Source organism: Pocillopora verrucosa, chromosome 12 (assembly GCF_036669915.1).
Source record: "Pocillopora verrucosa isolate sample1 chromosome 12, ASM3666991v2, whole genome shotgun sequence".
In the NCBI taxonomy this organism is placed as follows: Eukaryota; Metazoa; Cnidaria; class Anthozoa; order Scleractinia; family Pocilloporidae; genus Pocillopora; species Pocillopora verrucosa.
In genome coordinates, this window is record NC_089323.1 from 7,041,639 (window position 1) to 7,057,225 (window position 15,587).

Consider the following 15,587-nt stretch of genomic DNA (forward strand, 5'->3'; position numbering starts at 1 on the left):
TAAAATCGATGTTTGGGCCGGTTCTTCCAATGTTGTTTTCTTGGCCTTCATAAGGAGCTTAATGTTTTTCAGTGTCAGTTGTAACGCAGAGTATATACAAATCGCGTAGTATTGCTAAATTTTAAACTGATTCAAGGCGGGGAAATTCAGTCTGTTTGATAATTCAACCCTGTGCGCTTAATTCATGGAGAGGATGATGAGAAATTGATTTTCAGGTTCCTGAACGGCTTTTTTTGTGTTCTGTACAAATCGAGCTCAATCTTTGTACATGGTAACTGTTTTTCCCTCTTTGGTTCAGGAACTTTTTTTCTCCCATTTTACTTCTATTTTTCGAAAGCTTTTACGTCTTTTTTTCTACAATAGCTATTCGCATTTATCTTTGTTTTGCAGGGGAAGTCGTATTTCGATTTCATGCTTTTGGTTTCATCAGTTATACAACTAGAGTATTAAACAAGACAAGCTTCTTGTGGATAAGGTTAGTAGTAAAAAAATTAATTTAGAAACAATCTTTCCCGCTTTACAAAACTGAAATGTTTTGCACTGGACACTCAAAGGCAGAAGATTTAACCTCTTAATAATCTTAGATTTTGGCAAAGATTTGTTGCTTAAAACTTGACTTCAACTGAATATAGTCTGCAAAATAAAATGATGAACTCAGTTTTAAGCCTTTAGCTTCCATGATCCTACAAAGTCTCCTTTGCAAATGTAACAAATATCTTAGAAAATATTTTTAGAAAATGAAGTGTTGCGTCTTCTCATAAAATCTATGTTTGGAACGGCTCTTCTAATGTTGTTTCGTTGGCCTTCTTGAGTAGCTTAACGTTTTTCAGTGTCAGTTAAAACGCAGAGTATACACAAATCGCACAGTACTCCTAAATTTCAAATTAATTCGAGGCGGGAAATCTAGTCTGTTTGATAATTCAACCCTGTGCGCTTAATTCATGGAGAGGATGATGAGAAATTGATTTTTAGGTTCCTGAACGGTCTCTTTTGTGTTCTATACAAATCGAGCTCAGCTTTAGACTTGGTAACCGTTTTTCCCTCTTCGGTTCATCAGTTTTCTTCACCCATTTTAATTCTATTTTAAGGAAGCTTTCACGTCTTTCTTACAATAGCTATTTGCATTTATCTTTGTTTTGCAGGGGAAGTATTTCGGTTTCTTGCTTTTGGTTTCATCAGTCATACGACTAGAATATCAAACAAGACAAGCTTCTTGTGCAAAAGGTTAGTAGTAAAAAAATGAATTTAGAAACAATCTTTCCGGCTTTACAAAACTGAAATGTTTTGCACTGGACACTCAAAGCCAGAGGATTTAACCTCGAAATAATCTTAGATTTTAGCCGAGATTTGTTGCTTAAAACTTGACTTCAACTGATCAAAGTCTGCAAAATAAAATGATAAACTAGTTCGGGGCGGGGAAATCCAGTCTGTTTGACAATTCAACCCTGTGTACTTAATTTATGCAGAGGATGATGAGCGATTAATTTTCAGGTTCCTAAAAGCCCCTTTTTTTGTTCACTACAAATCGAGCTCAGCTTTTGACTTGGTAACCGTTTTTCCCTCTTCGGTTCATCAATTTTTTCTTCACCCATTTTACTTCTATTCTACAGATGTTTTCACGTCTTTCTTACAATAGCTATTTGCATTTATCTTTGTTTTGCAGGGGAAGTCGTATTTCAGTTTTTTGCTTTTGGTTTCATCAGTCATACGACTAGAATATCAAACAATACAAGCTTCTTGTGTAAAAGGTTAGTAGTGAAAAATAAATTTAGAAACAATCTTTCCCGCTTTACAAAACTTAAATGTTTTTCACTGGACATTCAAAACCAGACGATCTAACCTCCAAATAATGTTAGATTCTGGCAAAGATTTGTTGATTAAAACTTGACTTAGAACGTAGTCAGCCAAATAAAATGATGAACTCGATTTTAGGCTTCTAACTTTTCAAACTTTCATGATCTTACTAAGTCTCCTTTGCAAATGTAACAAATATCTCAGTAAATATTTTTAGAGAATGCAGTTTTGCGTCTTCTCATAAAATCTCCGTTTGGACTTGCTCTTGTTATGTTATTTCCTTGGCCTTCATAAGCAGCTTAACGTTTTTCAGTGTCAGTTAAAAGGCAGAGTATACACAAATCATACGGTATTGCTAAATTTCAAATTAATTCGAGGCGGGGAAATCCAGTCTGTTTGATAATTTAAGCCTGTGTGCTGAATTAATGGAGAGGATGATGAGCGATTGATTTTCAGGTTCCTGAACGATCTCTTTTGTGTTCTGTACAAATCGAGCTCAATCTTTTTACGTGGTAACCGTTTTCCCTCTTCGTTTCATAAGTTTTTTATTCACCCATTTTACTTCTATTTTACAGAAGCTTTCACGTCTTCCTTACAATAACTATTTGTATTTATCTTTGTTTTGTAGGGGAAGTCGTATTTCGGTTTCTTGCTTTTGGTTTCATCAGTCATACGACTAGAATATCAAACAAGACAAGCTTCTTGTTTAAAAGGTAAGTAGTACTAAAATTAAATTTAGAAACAATTTTTCCCGCTTTACAAAACCGAAATGTTTTGCACTGGATATTCAAAGCCAGAGAATTTAATCTTCAAATAATCTTAGATTTTGGCAAAGATTTGTTGCTTAAAACTTAACTTCTACTGATCATAGTCTGCAAAATAAAATGATGAAGTCAATTTTAGGACCTTAACCTCCATGATCTTACTAAGTCTCCTTTGCAAGTGTAACAAATATCTCAGAAAATATTTTTAGAGTATGAAGTGTTGCGTCTTCTCATAACATCTTTGTTGGACCGGCTCTTCCAATGTTGTTTCCTTTACCTTCATAAGTAGCTTGACGTTTTTCAGTGACAGCTGTAATTAACACAGAGTATATAAAAATTGCACAATATTGCCAAATTCCAAACTGATTCGAGGTGGGGTAATCCAGTCTGTTTGATAATTCAACCCTGTGCGCTTAATTCATGGAGAGGATGATGAGCGATTGATTTTCAGGTCCCTAAAAGCCCCTTTTTTTGTTCAGTACAAATCGAGCTCAGCTTTAGACTTGGTAACCGTTTTTCCCTCTTCGGTTCATCAGTTTTCTTCACCCATTTTACTTCTATTTTACAGATGTTTTCACGTCTTTCTTACAATAGCTAATTGCATTTATTTTTGTTTTGCAGGGGAAGTCGTATTTCGGTTTCTTGCTTTTGGTTTCATCAGTCATACGACTAGAATATCAAACAATACAAGCCTCTTGTGTAAAAGGTTAGAAGTAAAAAATAAATTTAGAAACAATTTTTCCCGCTTTACAAAACTGAAAGGTTTTGCACTGTTGCTTAAAACTTGACTTCAACTGATCAAAAACTGAAAAATAAAATGATGAACTCAATTTTAGGCCTCTAACTTCCATGATCTTACTAAGTCTCCTTTGCAAATATAACAGATATCTCAGAAAATATTTTTAGAGTATGAAGCGTTGCGTCTTCTCATAAAATCTCCGTTTGGACCGGCTTTGCTTAATTTATGGGGAGGATGATGAGCGATTGATTTTCAGGTTCCTGAATGGCCTTTGCAAGTCTCCTTTACAAATGTAACAAATATTTTTAGAGAATAAAGTGTTGCGTCAATTTGACACCGTCCAGCTGATAAGTTTCTTTATTCTCCAAAACTGTTGGCTGAAGAATATATTGATACTGAAGGGAGAAACTGCACGTTAAACAATTTTTTTTAAAAGCAGATACGCGATGAATGAACCGGAAAATCAGATTCTTAAATCTGAAATCTTTAAAAAAAAAAAAAGAACATGAAGATGCCATGTTTTTTATTTAAATTACAGGGAAGTGAGAAAGCGACGTAGTTATGTTTTAGGTTTTTTAAACGATTCTTAGTTTCACCGATCAAGCTGTTACTTTTTTTTCACTCTTGTCAGATTGTCATTCATCTCTGTTTTGAAAGGAAAGCGTTACTTCAGTCTTTTACTCTCGGCTTCCTCAGTTTTTCGATCAGCATACGAAACAAGATAATACTCTTTGTTCAAGAGTAAGCAGTAAAAATAAAGAAAATATTAGCTTATAGTCCCATCTCTCTCTCTCCCTCTTTTTATTTAAAAAATATTTTCGGCGCCTGCTCAAATCAGGTGCAACAGAAATTGAATTCAAGGGCAGCGATTTTTGATGTGGAAAAAAAAGCGCTTCAATGTTTTTTTAGCGACGTTATGGGCGAAACAGAAAGTCATATTGATATCTCTCACACCAAGAGATTATCACCTGCAGTTTACAGTTTCTTGTCTTAGACCTATCAAACTTAGCACTTTGTTTTCACACGAGCCGCTTGCATTTATCGCCACTTTTGGTCTCATCACCCGAAAAAAGCGTGTTTATTTTTGAAAGGGTTACCAGCAAAAAAACTAAATTTAGTAATAGTTATTCTTTTCCCGCTTCGAAAAAAATATATTTCTGGTTCAGTAAATGTAGCAAATTCAGTGATAAGAAAGAGTTGTAATTCCAAACAATCCAATGATATTTGTGGAGAGCTTCCAAACTGGAATAAATTTTTGATTTGGACTGCAAAATATTAAAGGTCTGCATCATTTTTAACTTTTAAATTTATGATACCATCAGCTATTCTTCCTTTTAGCTCCCTCACATTACCTTGCTTGTCAGTAGGGAGACTTGAATGTTGTACGAAGAAAAAACCCTCAGCTGATAAGTATTCTGGTCGCTTGTTCACTAAAGAATATGTTGATTGTGGAAAGAGAAGCAACATGTTCCTCCCTTCTGTAACTTGATGGCTTTAAAAATCGAGCGAAGCAAAATTAAAACCAGCAAACTCTTATCAATGATATGTGAGCTCCAGTAGTTATTGAGATCTATTATGAGCAAGCTGTAATGCAAGTTCCATCCTTATTACGTTTATAATGATTACTTTTAACCGATAATTTTCCTATTCAATCTTACAGTAGCTCTTCGCATTCTTCATTGCTTTGCAGAGAAAGTTTATATCAGTTTTGTGATTTTGGTCTCCTAACTATCCAGAGATCTTTTAGTTTTTTAAGGCGAGCGGTTAAAAATTTATTTCATGAACATTATGCGTTAATATGTTTTGGATGAAAACTTGTTACTCATGTAGATAACACCCTCTGATTGATGAGTCTGTTTACTCTCAACATTGCTATATGGTATATTGTTATGTACTTAGACTTTCCCTAAACAAAACAAGTACTGTGATTGGTTGATTCTTGGTCACGTGCTCCTGATCAAATTCAAATGTATCTCGACCGGAATACAATTTTGCAGTTGTTGCCTGCGCGCCGAATACAACAGCATGATTTTTCCAAATGATTGTTGAAGGGAAAGTCTAAATATATAACAAAGCGGTGAATAATGATTGGAAATATATAAAAATCATATATGTGCAGAGGTGAGAGGTTCAAATCCCGTACGGGCCTGAATTTTTTTCAGGTCTTACTTCAACTACTCGTTCAGTAGTGCTCTTAGCTGTGAGGATCGCTTCTATCCGTATATAAAATAGCATTTAATGTATGGTCCCTCGGGAAACTAGTTAGTTTTGTTTTCTTGTTGGACTCTCGGGAAAACAAAGCTAAATGTTTCACTCGAGACCTTACATTAAGTGTATATTGATATTGTAAGGAGAAACTACAAGTTCATCAGTTCTGTGATGATTTAAACAAAGAAGATCCCGTATGTTATTAGATGAATCTTATGAGCAACTTAAGAAACAATCTTTCTTCCATCTTAGGATTTTTTTTATTTTGATGATGACTTCTGACTAACTGTGCGAGTAAAACGTTTGCATTTACATTTGTCAGGGAAAGTCTCATTTCATTTTCTTATTTTTGTTTTCATTAGTCACGCTATCAGGCACTAATATAAAAGACATGTTCTGTTTTCAAAAGGTGAGCTGTTCGTTTTATTTAATTTCTGCATTTTTATTGCTTCCCCAGTTTCATTTTCCATGAATGAAATTGACTTAATCATTTTACGAAACAAAAAAATTGGAGAAGCTGGTATATGACTTACTGAAGTAACGCGTATGTGGTGGAATGAAATAGGAAGATTTTCCCTCTCCTGAAAAACAAAGCATTTTGTAAGCGGTTGAAACGCTGGGTAGAATTTTGCTCTTTGCCCAAATTTATGCTGTATTATATCAAAATAATTGATGGGCGGTTAATCATTGACGACAGTTACATGTTCTAATTTCTTCATCTCAAATTAACCAAGCGAGTTTCTAAGACTGACATGTCGGCTTGATCTCTATGGGACAAACGGTTAGAAATACCAACACAAATCTTGCACAAATATCTTCATCAGGGCACAATTGAATAGTTTGATACTTCGTTTAATTGTAGAATTTGGATTTTTTTGTTGGATTTATGTCCATCAAATTTTTCCACGACGCAACGAAAATAGATCTACGTCACGTAGATGGATATCTCCAAATCGATTTAAGATATATTGATTTACCTCGATTTTGAAACAAATAGCAATGGAAATCAGAGCTGATTAAGTTTGATGTTTTCACGGAATGGAAGAAGAAATTGACCAGTCACGTATATTTCAGGAGGCAAATTACGCTCCTCATTTGTTCATAGATTCAGTAATCACGCTCGCCTTTCTGTAAAAGTTACGCTTCACATTTACTCATCACGAGTGAATCCAAACATATCACGATTGGTAAATTAACCGCTGGTCTACTGGTGAAACTTTTTTGATAGCTGTATCCAAATCCCCTCTACGATTGTTGTAATTTGAACCCAGATGATACACTTGTGACTGGTCTGAAAAAAAAGTGAAAAAGGAATGTTGCGCTCAGATATCTGTAAAAAGGAAGAAGGAAGACAACCACAAATTTCCTAAAACACTTTATAAACTCCGACATTTATCAGTGTTTCTTTTTTTAAGCTTCCCTTTCTTGTTGATTCTTTCCTACGACAATAAACAGGAGAGAGCCGTAATGAGTGACGCTGCAGAAATCCTTATATCAGTCAAGATGGGTTTAAATGTCGTCATATTTCTCCTGAACACTGATCGAGGCCTACAAGCGACTGAGTTATGTAATGAATGTGTAATTCTACTTCAAAACCTTGACTCTGGTAGTCACCTTGATATCTCCGATGTACTATTCAATGCGTATTACGCCATCTCCGGTTACGCAGATGCAGAAAGACATGCCACCAAACTTCTTGACACATTTCACCATGCTTGGAGACTAAACATAAAACTGGGAGACAAATATGAAGCAAAAAGCCGGTTTGTGGAGGCCAAGCAACTCTTTAAATGCGCACTCACCATCATGAAAACAATTGGTCCCAAAAGAGAAGAAGCACTGGCTCTTGGGAGACTTGGAAATGTCTGTGCTAAACTCAGTAAATATCAGAAGGCTAAAGAATATCACGAGAAAGCACTTGCCATCGCGATAGAAATTGGCGACAGAAGAGGAGAAGGAACAACATACGGGAACCTCGGAAGTGTGTTTCATTCCCTTGGCGAATATCAGAATGCTAAAGAATATCACGAGAAAGCACTTGCCATCGCGATAGAAATTGGCGACAGAAGAGGAGAAGGAGCAAGATACGGGAACCTCGGAAATGTGTTTTATTCCCTTGGCGAATATCAGAATGCTAAAGAATATCACGAGAAAACACTTGCCATCGCGATAGAAATTGGCGACAGAGGAGGAGAAGGAAGAACATACGGGAACCTCGGATGTGTGTTTCATTCCCTTGGCGAATATCAGAATGCTAAAGAATATCACGAGAAAGCACTTGCCATCGCAATAGAAATTGGCGACAGAAGAGGAGAAGGAGCACAATACGGGAACCTCGGAAATGTGATTCATTCCCATGGCGAATATCAGAATGCTAAAGAATATCACGAGAAAGCACTTGCCATCGCGATAGAAATTGGCGACAGAAGAGGAGAAGGAGCAAGATACGGGAAGCTCGGAAGTGTGTTTCATTCCCTTGGCGAATATCAGAATGCTAAAGAATATCACGAGAAAGCACTTGCCATCGCGATAGAAATTGGCGACAGAAGAGGAGAAGGAGCAAGATACGGGAACCTCGGAAATGTGTTTCATTCCCTTGGCGAATATCAGAATGCTAAAGAATATCACGAGAAAGCACTTGCCATCGCGATAGAAATTGGCGACAGAGGAGGAGAAGGAACAACATACGAGAAGCTTGGAAGTGTGTTTCATTCCCTTGGCGAATATCAGAATGCTAAAGAATATCACGAGAAAGCACTTGCCATCGCGATAGAAATTGGCGACAGAAGAGGAGAAGGAGCAAGATACGGGAACCTCGGAAATGTGTTTCATTCCCTTGGCGAATATCAGAATGCTAAAGAATATCACGAGAAAGCACTTGCCATCGCGATAGAAATTGGCGACAGAAGAGGAGAAGGAGCAAGATACGGGAACTTCGGAAATGTGTTTCATTCCCTTGGCGAATATCAGAATGCTAAAGAATATCACGAGAAAGCACTTGCCATTGCGATAGAAATTGGCGACAGAGGAGAAGAAGGAACAGCATACGGGAACCTCGGAAGTGTGTTTTGTTCCCTTGGCGAATATCAGAATGCTAAAGAATATCACGAGAAAGCACTTGCCATCATGATAGAAATTGGCTACAGAGGAAGAGAAGGAACAACATACGGGAACCTCGGATGTGTGTTTGATTCCCTTGGCGAATATCAGAATGCTAAAGAATATCACGAGAAAGCACTTGCCATCAAGATAGAAATTGGCGACAGAGGAGGAGAAGGAAGAACATACGGGAACCTCGGAAGTGTGTTTCATTCCCTTGGCGAATATCAGAATGCTAAAGAATATCACGAGAAAGCACTTGCCATCAAGATAGAAATTGGTGACAGAGGAGGAGAAGGAACAACATACTTGAATCTCGGAAGTGTGTTTTATTCCCTTCGCGAATATCAGAATGCTAAAGAATATTACGAGAAAGCACTTGCCATCGCGATAGAAATTGGTGACAGAGGAGGAGAAGGAACAACATACTTGAAACTTGGAAACGTGTACAGGAATCTTAAAGAACTTCGGCAAGCTAAAGAATATTTTGACAAAGCTTTCGGCGTCAGTATTGCAATTAGTGACAGAACACTGGAAGCAATGGCTCTTTTAAGCTTGGCACATGTCTCTAATGCTGTAAATGACAGTCAAAAGGCAAAAGAACATTGTGAGGAGGCGCTTACAATCATCAGAGAATGTGGCAATAGAAAGCGCGAAGCACAACTATGCCTAGATGTTGGATATCTATCCCAATCGTTCGGTGAATATGATAAGGCAGCATATTATTCACAGAAAGCTTGTTCCATAAGCAGCGAAATTGGACACAAAATGAATGAGTTTGAAAGCCTTCTCCTTATTACAGAGTTAAAGATATCGCAGTCAGAGGCAGTGGAGGCAATAGGATATCTTCTCCAATGTATTGAAAAATATGAACAAATCAGAACTCTTCAGAAAGGAAACAGTGGATTTAAAATGTCTCTGTTAGAGAGAGGCGGTACCTTTCCCTACAAGTTACTCACTCACCTCCTTTGCGATACTGGAAAATTTCGAGATGCTCTCTATGTTGAAGAACTGGGACGAGCAAGAGTCCTCGCTGAATTCATGGCAGACAAGTACTCCGCTCAAAGCCACATCTCAGCTGATCCACGATCATGGTTCGGGATTGAAAACATCGTAAGAAGAGAAAGTAACAGTGTTTTTTTGTACATTTCGTACGAAGATTGGCAAGTTCTTCTCTGGGTATTGAAAGCAAATGGAGACATTTTCTTTCGAAAAACAGACGAAGTGAAAATAGATACTCTCATCGCTGAGCAAGTTTGCGAAGTGGAAGGAGTTTTCAAAAAGAGCGCCAAATGCTTTGGTGTTTTACCCACAGCAAACTGCGAAGACCGATCGCTGGATGACAACGTGACGACATCTCTTCATGAAGAGAGCCAAGGAAATTTGCGAGGTGACGAAACCAAAGATACCGGAAGAAGTCATCATTTGTGCTACGAATGGATCGTCGCACCTGTGGCAGATTTGCTCACAGAGCCCGAAATCATCATTGCACCGGATCGTTTTTCGTACCGAGTCCCATTTGCTGCCTTGCGTGATGAACAAGGCGGAAAGTATTTATCGGAGAAGTACAGAATACGCATCGTCCCTTCACTGACAACTCTCGGTCTCATTCAAGAATGTCCAACAGACTATCACAGTCAAACTGGCGGACTAGTTGTGGGTGATCCTACGGTTGGCAAAGTGCAATACAATGGACGTCTCACTGACATTATACCATTGTTCTTTGCAAGTAAGGAAGCAGAGATGGTTGGTCAACTGCTGGGTGTCCAGCCCTTATTGGGAAGTCGCGCAACAAAGCAGGCGGTTCTTCAAGCAATACCTTCAGTGAGTCTGATACATCTTGCCGCACATGGAAATGCCGAAAGAGGAGAGATTGCCCTCTCTCCTCAATGTACTACTAACAATACTCCAAAAGAGGAAGACTACCTCCTGACAATGTCCGACATTGAAGGAGTTCAAGTGCGAGCTAAACTGGTAGTACTCAGCTGTTGTCACAGTGGGCGTGGATTGGTTAAAAAAGAAGGAGTTATTGGAATCGCTCGAGCATTCTTAGCATCTGGTGCACGTTCAGTGTTGGTAGCATCGTGGGCTCTAGAAGACCAAGCATCGGCGAAGCTCATGAAATGTTTCTATAAACACCTTGTGCGTGGAGAAAGTGCCAGTGAATCTCTTCACCAGGCCGTTCAGTGGTTGAGAAGCAATGGATTCTCCAAACCTTCCCAATGGGCCCCGTTTGTGTTGATGGGGGATAACGTGACATTTGAAAAAAGGGTAAGTCTGATTATAATGAGCAATTTTCTACGATAAACCGATTAGCACACTGAACTTGTTCAGTTCACTCAGTTGTCGTAATTTTTTTGTTTGTTTTTGTCTTTGTCTTTCATCCATAAAATGTCAGGAAAAAGAACTTGATTTTATCTAGCAATCGGAGCCACAATTTTTTTACAGAAGGCTTTCTAAAATTGGCTTTGAATTAGCGTTTCTTTTGCATGCAATATACTCGGAAATAATTAGTCAAAGTCGATGCGATACTAAACGCTATGACGATGAAGGTAACTTGAGAAGCTGAAGAAGTTCACTTTATCTGTAAAAAATGAACAAAAATAACAATAAATTGACAATCTTAAAGTCACTTTCGTATCAAACAAGGTATGTTCGACAAGTTTGGACAATCGTACCCAATGGCATTGAAAAGAAAGTAATTTCTTTAATTGGAAATCTGTTCCGTCTACTTTAAAGCTGAAATAGTGACAAATTTATAATAGTTTTTCAGGAAAGAAGAACTCGAGGAGGACAACAACGAGGCAGAGAAGAAACAGAGTGACTACTGATCTTACACCACAAAGATTCTTCTTCCTAAACATTGTCGTTCAATGGACACTGGTATTACTTTGCGAAGACATTTTTAATTTTTTTATTTAGTCAAGTAGTAGATTTTGCGTGCTTTTGGAGGCTGGGCTTAATCGAAAGGCAGCGACGATGAAACCTGCAATTAAGTTGTTTGATCTATTAATTATATTATCAAAAGGGAACTACAATAAATTCGGATGGGGAAACTGAACGCAGGAAATTAGCTCAATGTATAAAAATGTGAGAATGTTGGCAAAGTTTCGTCCAAACTCAAAATTAATCCTTGATTTAAATCATTATAGTTCTGTTTTCAATTCTCCTGCTGCACGCACGCGTGATCATTAAAGAGTGATTAAGACTGTTCACAGGTGCAGGAGATGATAACATAACAAACTAACGGAAGAGGGAACAAAAAGTGTCAAGATACTGAAGACACAATCAAAAAAAAAGAGAAGATAATTATGTAAAAATCAGACAGAGAAGAGAAAAATGCTTGAGAATTACCGCAAAAATCAAACAGTGTTGAGAACAGGGCGCTACATATTAATCTAAAAGTGAAGTGGAGAAGAGAACAAACAGAGTACAATATACTAAAATAAAAGTATTAACAAATAGAGAAGAAGAGAAACGGTGAGCGAATTATTGAGATAAAATTAGGAGAAAACATTGCGCGAGATACTAACGTCAAACAGAAGAGTGCAAACAGTTCGTAGGATATGAACGTGACAATCTGCCTGAATTAACCCTTTAACTCCCAAGATCTCATTAGAAATTCTCCCCACTGTCTGCCATGAAATACTTATGATTTCATAATTTGGTCTTGAGAATTTGGTATTGGATCAGCCTGTAGTTCCCAAATTGAGTTTTCTTCTTTATTCTCCTCACCTGTCTGCTTGATTCTGTGTTGATATTGTGAGGAGAAATTCTTTCTTGGTCACTCATGGGAGTTAAAGGGTTAAGGAAAAGAACAGAGGGCTCGATTCTAATTTAGGAAAGAAATTTAAGTTGAAACAAACAGTGATGTAGATATTAACTTGGAAATCAAACAGAGACGAGAAAAGCATTGTGTAAGATTTGAATGAAATATTTAATCGGAGGAGGAAACGAGCTGTGCGCAAGATACAACTGAACAAAACTACCAAACAGAGCAGGGAAAATAATCGAAACAACGTAAAAAGAAGAAACAGTGGACTGGACAAACAGTAAAATCATAGGCATGCAATACATGCAAGAGTTGTTTTTAAGGCTGGGTGAGTAAAGGTGGGACACTGTGTAACTGATGTTTTCATTTTTGTTAAAGAAAAAGAGCCTTAAGCTCAAAAAGAACGAAAATAACGCATTAGTTAACTTAAAAGACAGGAAAAAAAGTTCCTATTAGTCTGAAATAAACTCACACGTAGTTATTTCGTGGTCCATTGTCTATGTGGTCTGAGTAATTAGAAACAAAAATAAACTTACTTTACCTTAAGAGACAGGGGCAGGGAGGGAAGGGGGAGAGAGGGGGAGAGAGGGGGAGAGAGAGGGAGCGAGAGAGAAAATTTATTTTTATTAACCGCTATTTTCGGCCCATACAACTTGATTATGGGGGAAATTTTTAGTTCCTCTATTTTGCCCCAACTTCAAGATCGTGGCTCATTACTGTTCCTAATAATATACATGAAAAAATTACTCAGTTCGGATTGGTTAAGATAAATGCAGTTTCCAGGTAATTCAATGCAGAGGAAGGTTAATTCAGTGCAAAGAAGTAACAAACCAGACATTCTGATTGGTCAGTAATCAAAGAAACTTACAGAGAGCCAATCAAATGCGAGCCTTGGATGTCGCAACATTTGGATACGCTGAAAATTTGCAAGCGAAACAATGGCCGGCGTTTCAAGTAGGTTTTCTTTCGCCACCGCAACAACACGACAGCAGCTGAAAAACAGCTCTAACAACGAAAACACCGTAAAAAGCACTACTCTTTGGTTATCGGTTCGGAAAAAGTGGTGTTTAGAGAAGGGAATTGCCGAGGAAATTGAAAATTACGAGGAGACTCAGCTTAACACTTTGCTCGAGCGATTCCACGCCGAAATTAAAAGCAAACATGATTAAACCTCGCAAACGACGATTCCATTTCATAGAAAGTGATTCGGTGTTTAGCCGAACTTTGAACTTTTTGTGCCCTAAAGATCTGAAAATATCATTGTATATTATTGTTTTGATCGTACGCGGTTGTTTTGCCCGAACGCACCATTTGAATAAATTATTTTTTCACTTGATGCGCGCGCTTTGCCTCTGCACAATTATGATAAGCTATCTCGTATTTTTTCGTGTATGTTATTGATACGTAATCACATGATTTTTCTTGTACAATTTGAAATAAATAAGCACTTGTGAACTGCACTCACTTGGTGAGTGACCAATTGACATCTACGTATTGACAAACGGCAGTTGAATCCCTCGGAGGGCATCTAAATGTCCACATTCATTCTGTGGTGAGACTGGGAGCACATGCGAAAGTTCGGAGTGTCCGACATATCTCCAGCCTTCTTCTCAGATAACGCTCGGGTCCAAACGTTCCTTTACAATGAAATAATACAAAGTTTATGTTCTTGGGCATAACTATGTATTGCGCCCGACTCAGAGTCATTTTTAGCCCTTTCCGTTAGGCGAAGGTTATAATGACTCTGAGAAGGGCCCAAAAACACAATCATGCTTCAGAACATAAATTATTTTACTATCATTTACACTTTTGGAGGGTATTGAGAATATAAAAACCGAAGAATTGGGAAAAAAATTCAGAAGGAAGGAGAGGGGATTCCGGATGGAGTGGGTCAGTAGTATTCTGGCTATCCGCGGCCCCTTCCCAACACCGTACAAACATGGCCGGTCAGAAGGCTTCACTGCAGGCTAACAATGGCAGAGCATTACAAGACATTGCAAAGCAAGGCTATACGTGGAAAAGCCCACGAGGGAAGAGCTGGGATATTGTAAGCTTCCAAAGTTCACTGCGCGAATGAAGTGGTATTCAGGTGAGGTTCGTTGAACAATTTGGAGGGCCAAATCATCGGAATGGACCCAAGTTAAGACGATAGAATATAGCATCCTTTGTGACATTCTTGCTAAATTTAGCCAGTTTGAGACCCCGACAAAGAGGACTGGAGACTACTTACTCCTTGCATGTGATTGGTCGATGTCTTGGAACACCAAAATTTAAAGGTGAAAAAGACGACTGATTCCCTTCGACCAAAGCTTCCATTTCTTTCAAACGTTTTTAAACTTTTATTTCGATAGAGCGATGGAAGCTAGTGAGTTAGAATGCTGCTTGACAGTGGAACACCTCAATTCCAATGGTGTGGTCACGAAACGGCGAACGTACAAGAGTATTACGCTCTCCGAATTGTCAGTAGTCGATCTCCGTTGGGAAAGACTTTTCTCCTGAAGGAATTAACCATTCACAAACGGTTTTTACAGGAAGGGAAGGCTACAATCAAACTTCTAACACAGAAGATACAAATAATGTTTTCGAATTGTCCACCGAATCAGCTCGCAGCGTTTTTAAAATGTCTGTCATTGAAACTTGCTCAAAGTAAAGAAAATGGAATTGCGAGTAACAGAAGACGGCATCTCAGTGATAGAGCGCGGTCGTTTGAAAACATAAGCCCTCTTACAGACAAGGATTTCACAGTAGGCTGTAAGAAAAGACCACTAGAAGATAAGAACGGTGTGACACCGAAGCGAATTAAAACTACAGATAAAGAAAGCGATTCGAGTTTTGGAAACGAAGAACACAACGGAGCGGCAAGAAAACGTCTCAGCTCTTTGAGTTCTTTTCAAATGAATCTTATACCTGAGCAAATGGCAGTGGTGAACGCCATAAGAGCTTGAAAGAGTGTGTTTTTTACTGGTTCGCCTTCCTTCCTTCCTTACCAGAAATAAGTGAACTCACACTCCACCCACTTTTCTCTACTTGAAGGAGACTCTGCTGGCAGGGCAATGGAAATGAAAGACTTGGTTTGCAGAACATTGAGGAGAAGAGTTGTTTTCAGACTAGGGTGAGTGTCTGGGAGACATGATGCCAGGCAGAATTGTGTACGTCTAACCTCTGGCCCCTTTCTCCACGGAAGACCTAACGATCACAGGCCACCATCCTG

The 15,587-nt window shown here is 38.3% G+C and overlaps 1 protein-coding gene and 1 pseudogene across 1 annotated transcript; both read left to right on the forward strand.

Moving 5' to 3' along the window:
- The first annotated feature begins 6,972 nt into the window (after nt 1-6,972).
- Nucleotides 6,973-11,712, forward strand: LOC136277144 (tetratricopeptide repeat protein 28-like). Its single transcript, XM_066158827.1, has 3 exons — nt 6,973-7,384; nt 8,846-10,875; nt 11,378-11,712. The coding sequence occupies exons 1-3, from the start codon at nt 6,973-6,975 to the stop codon at nt 11,426-11,428; spliced, it is 2,493 nt and encodes an 830-aa protein (XP_066014924.1). The 3' UTR covers nt 11,429-11,712.
- Nucleotides 11,713-14,680: 2,968 nt separating this feature from the next.
- Nucleotides 14,681-15,372, forward strand: LOC136277145 (ATP-dependent DNA helicase PIF1-like; annotated as a pseudogene).
- Nucleotides 15,373-15,587: the final 215 nt, after the last annotated feature.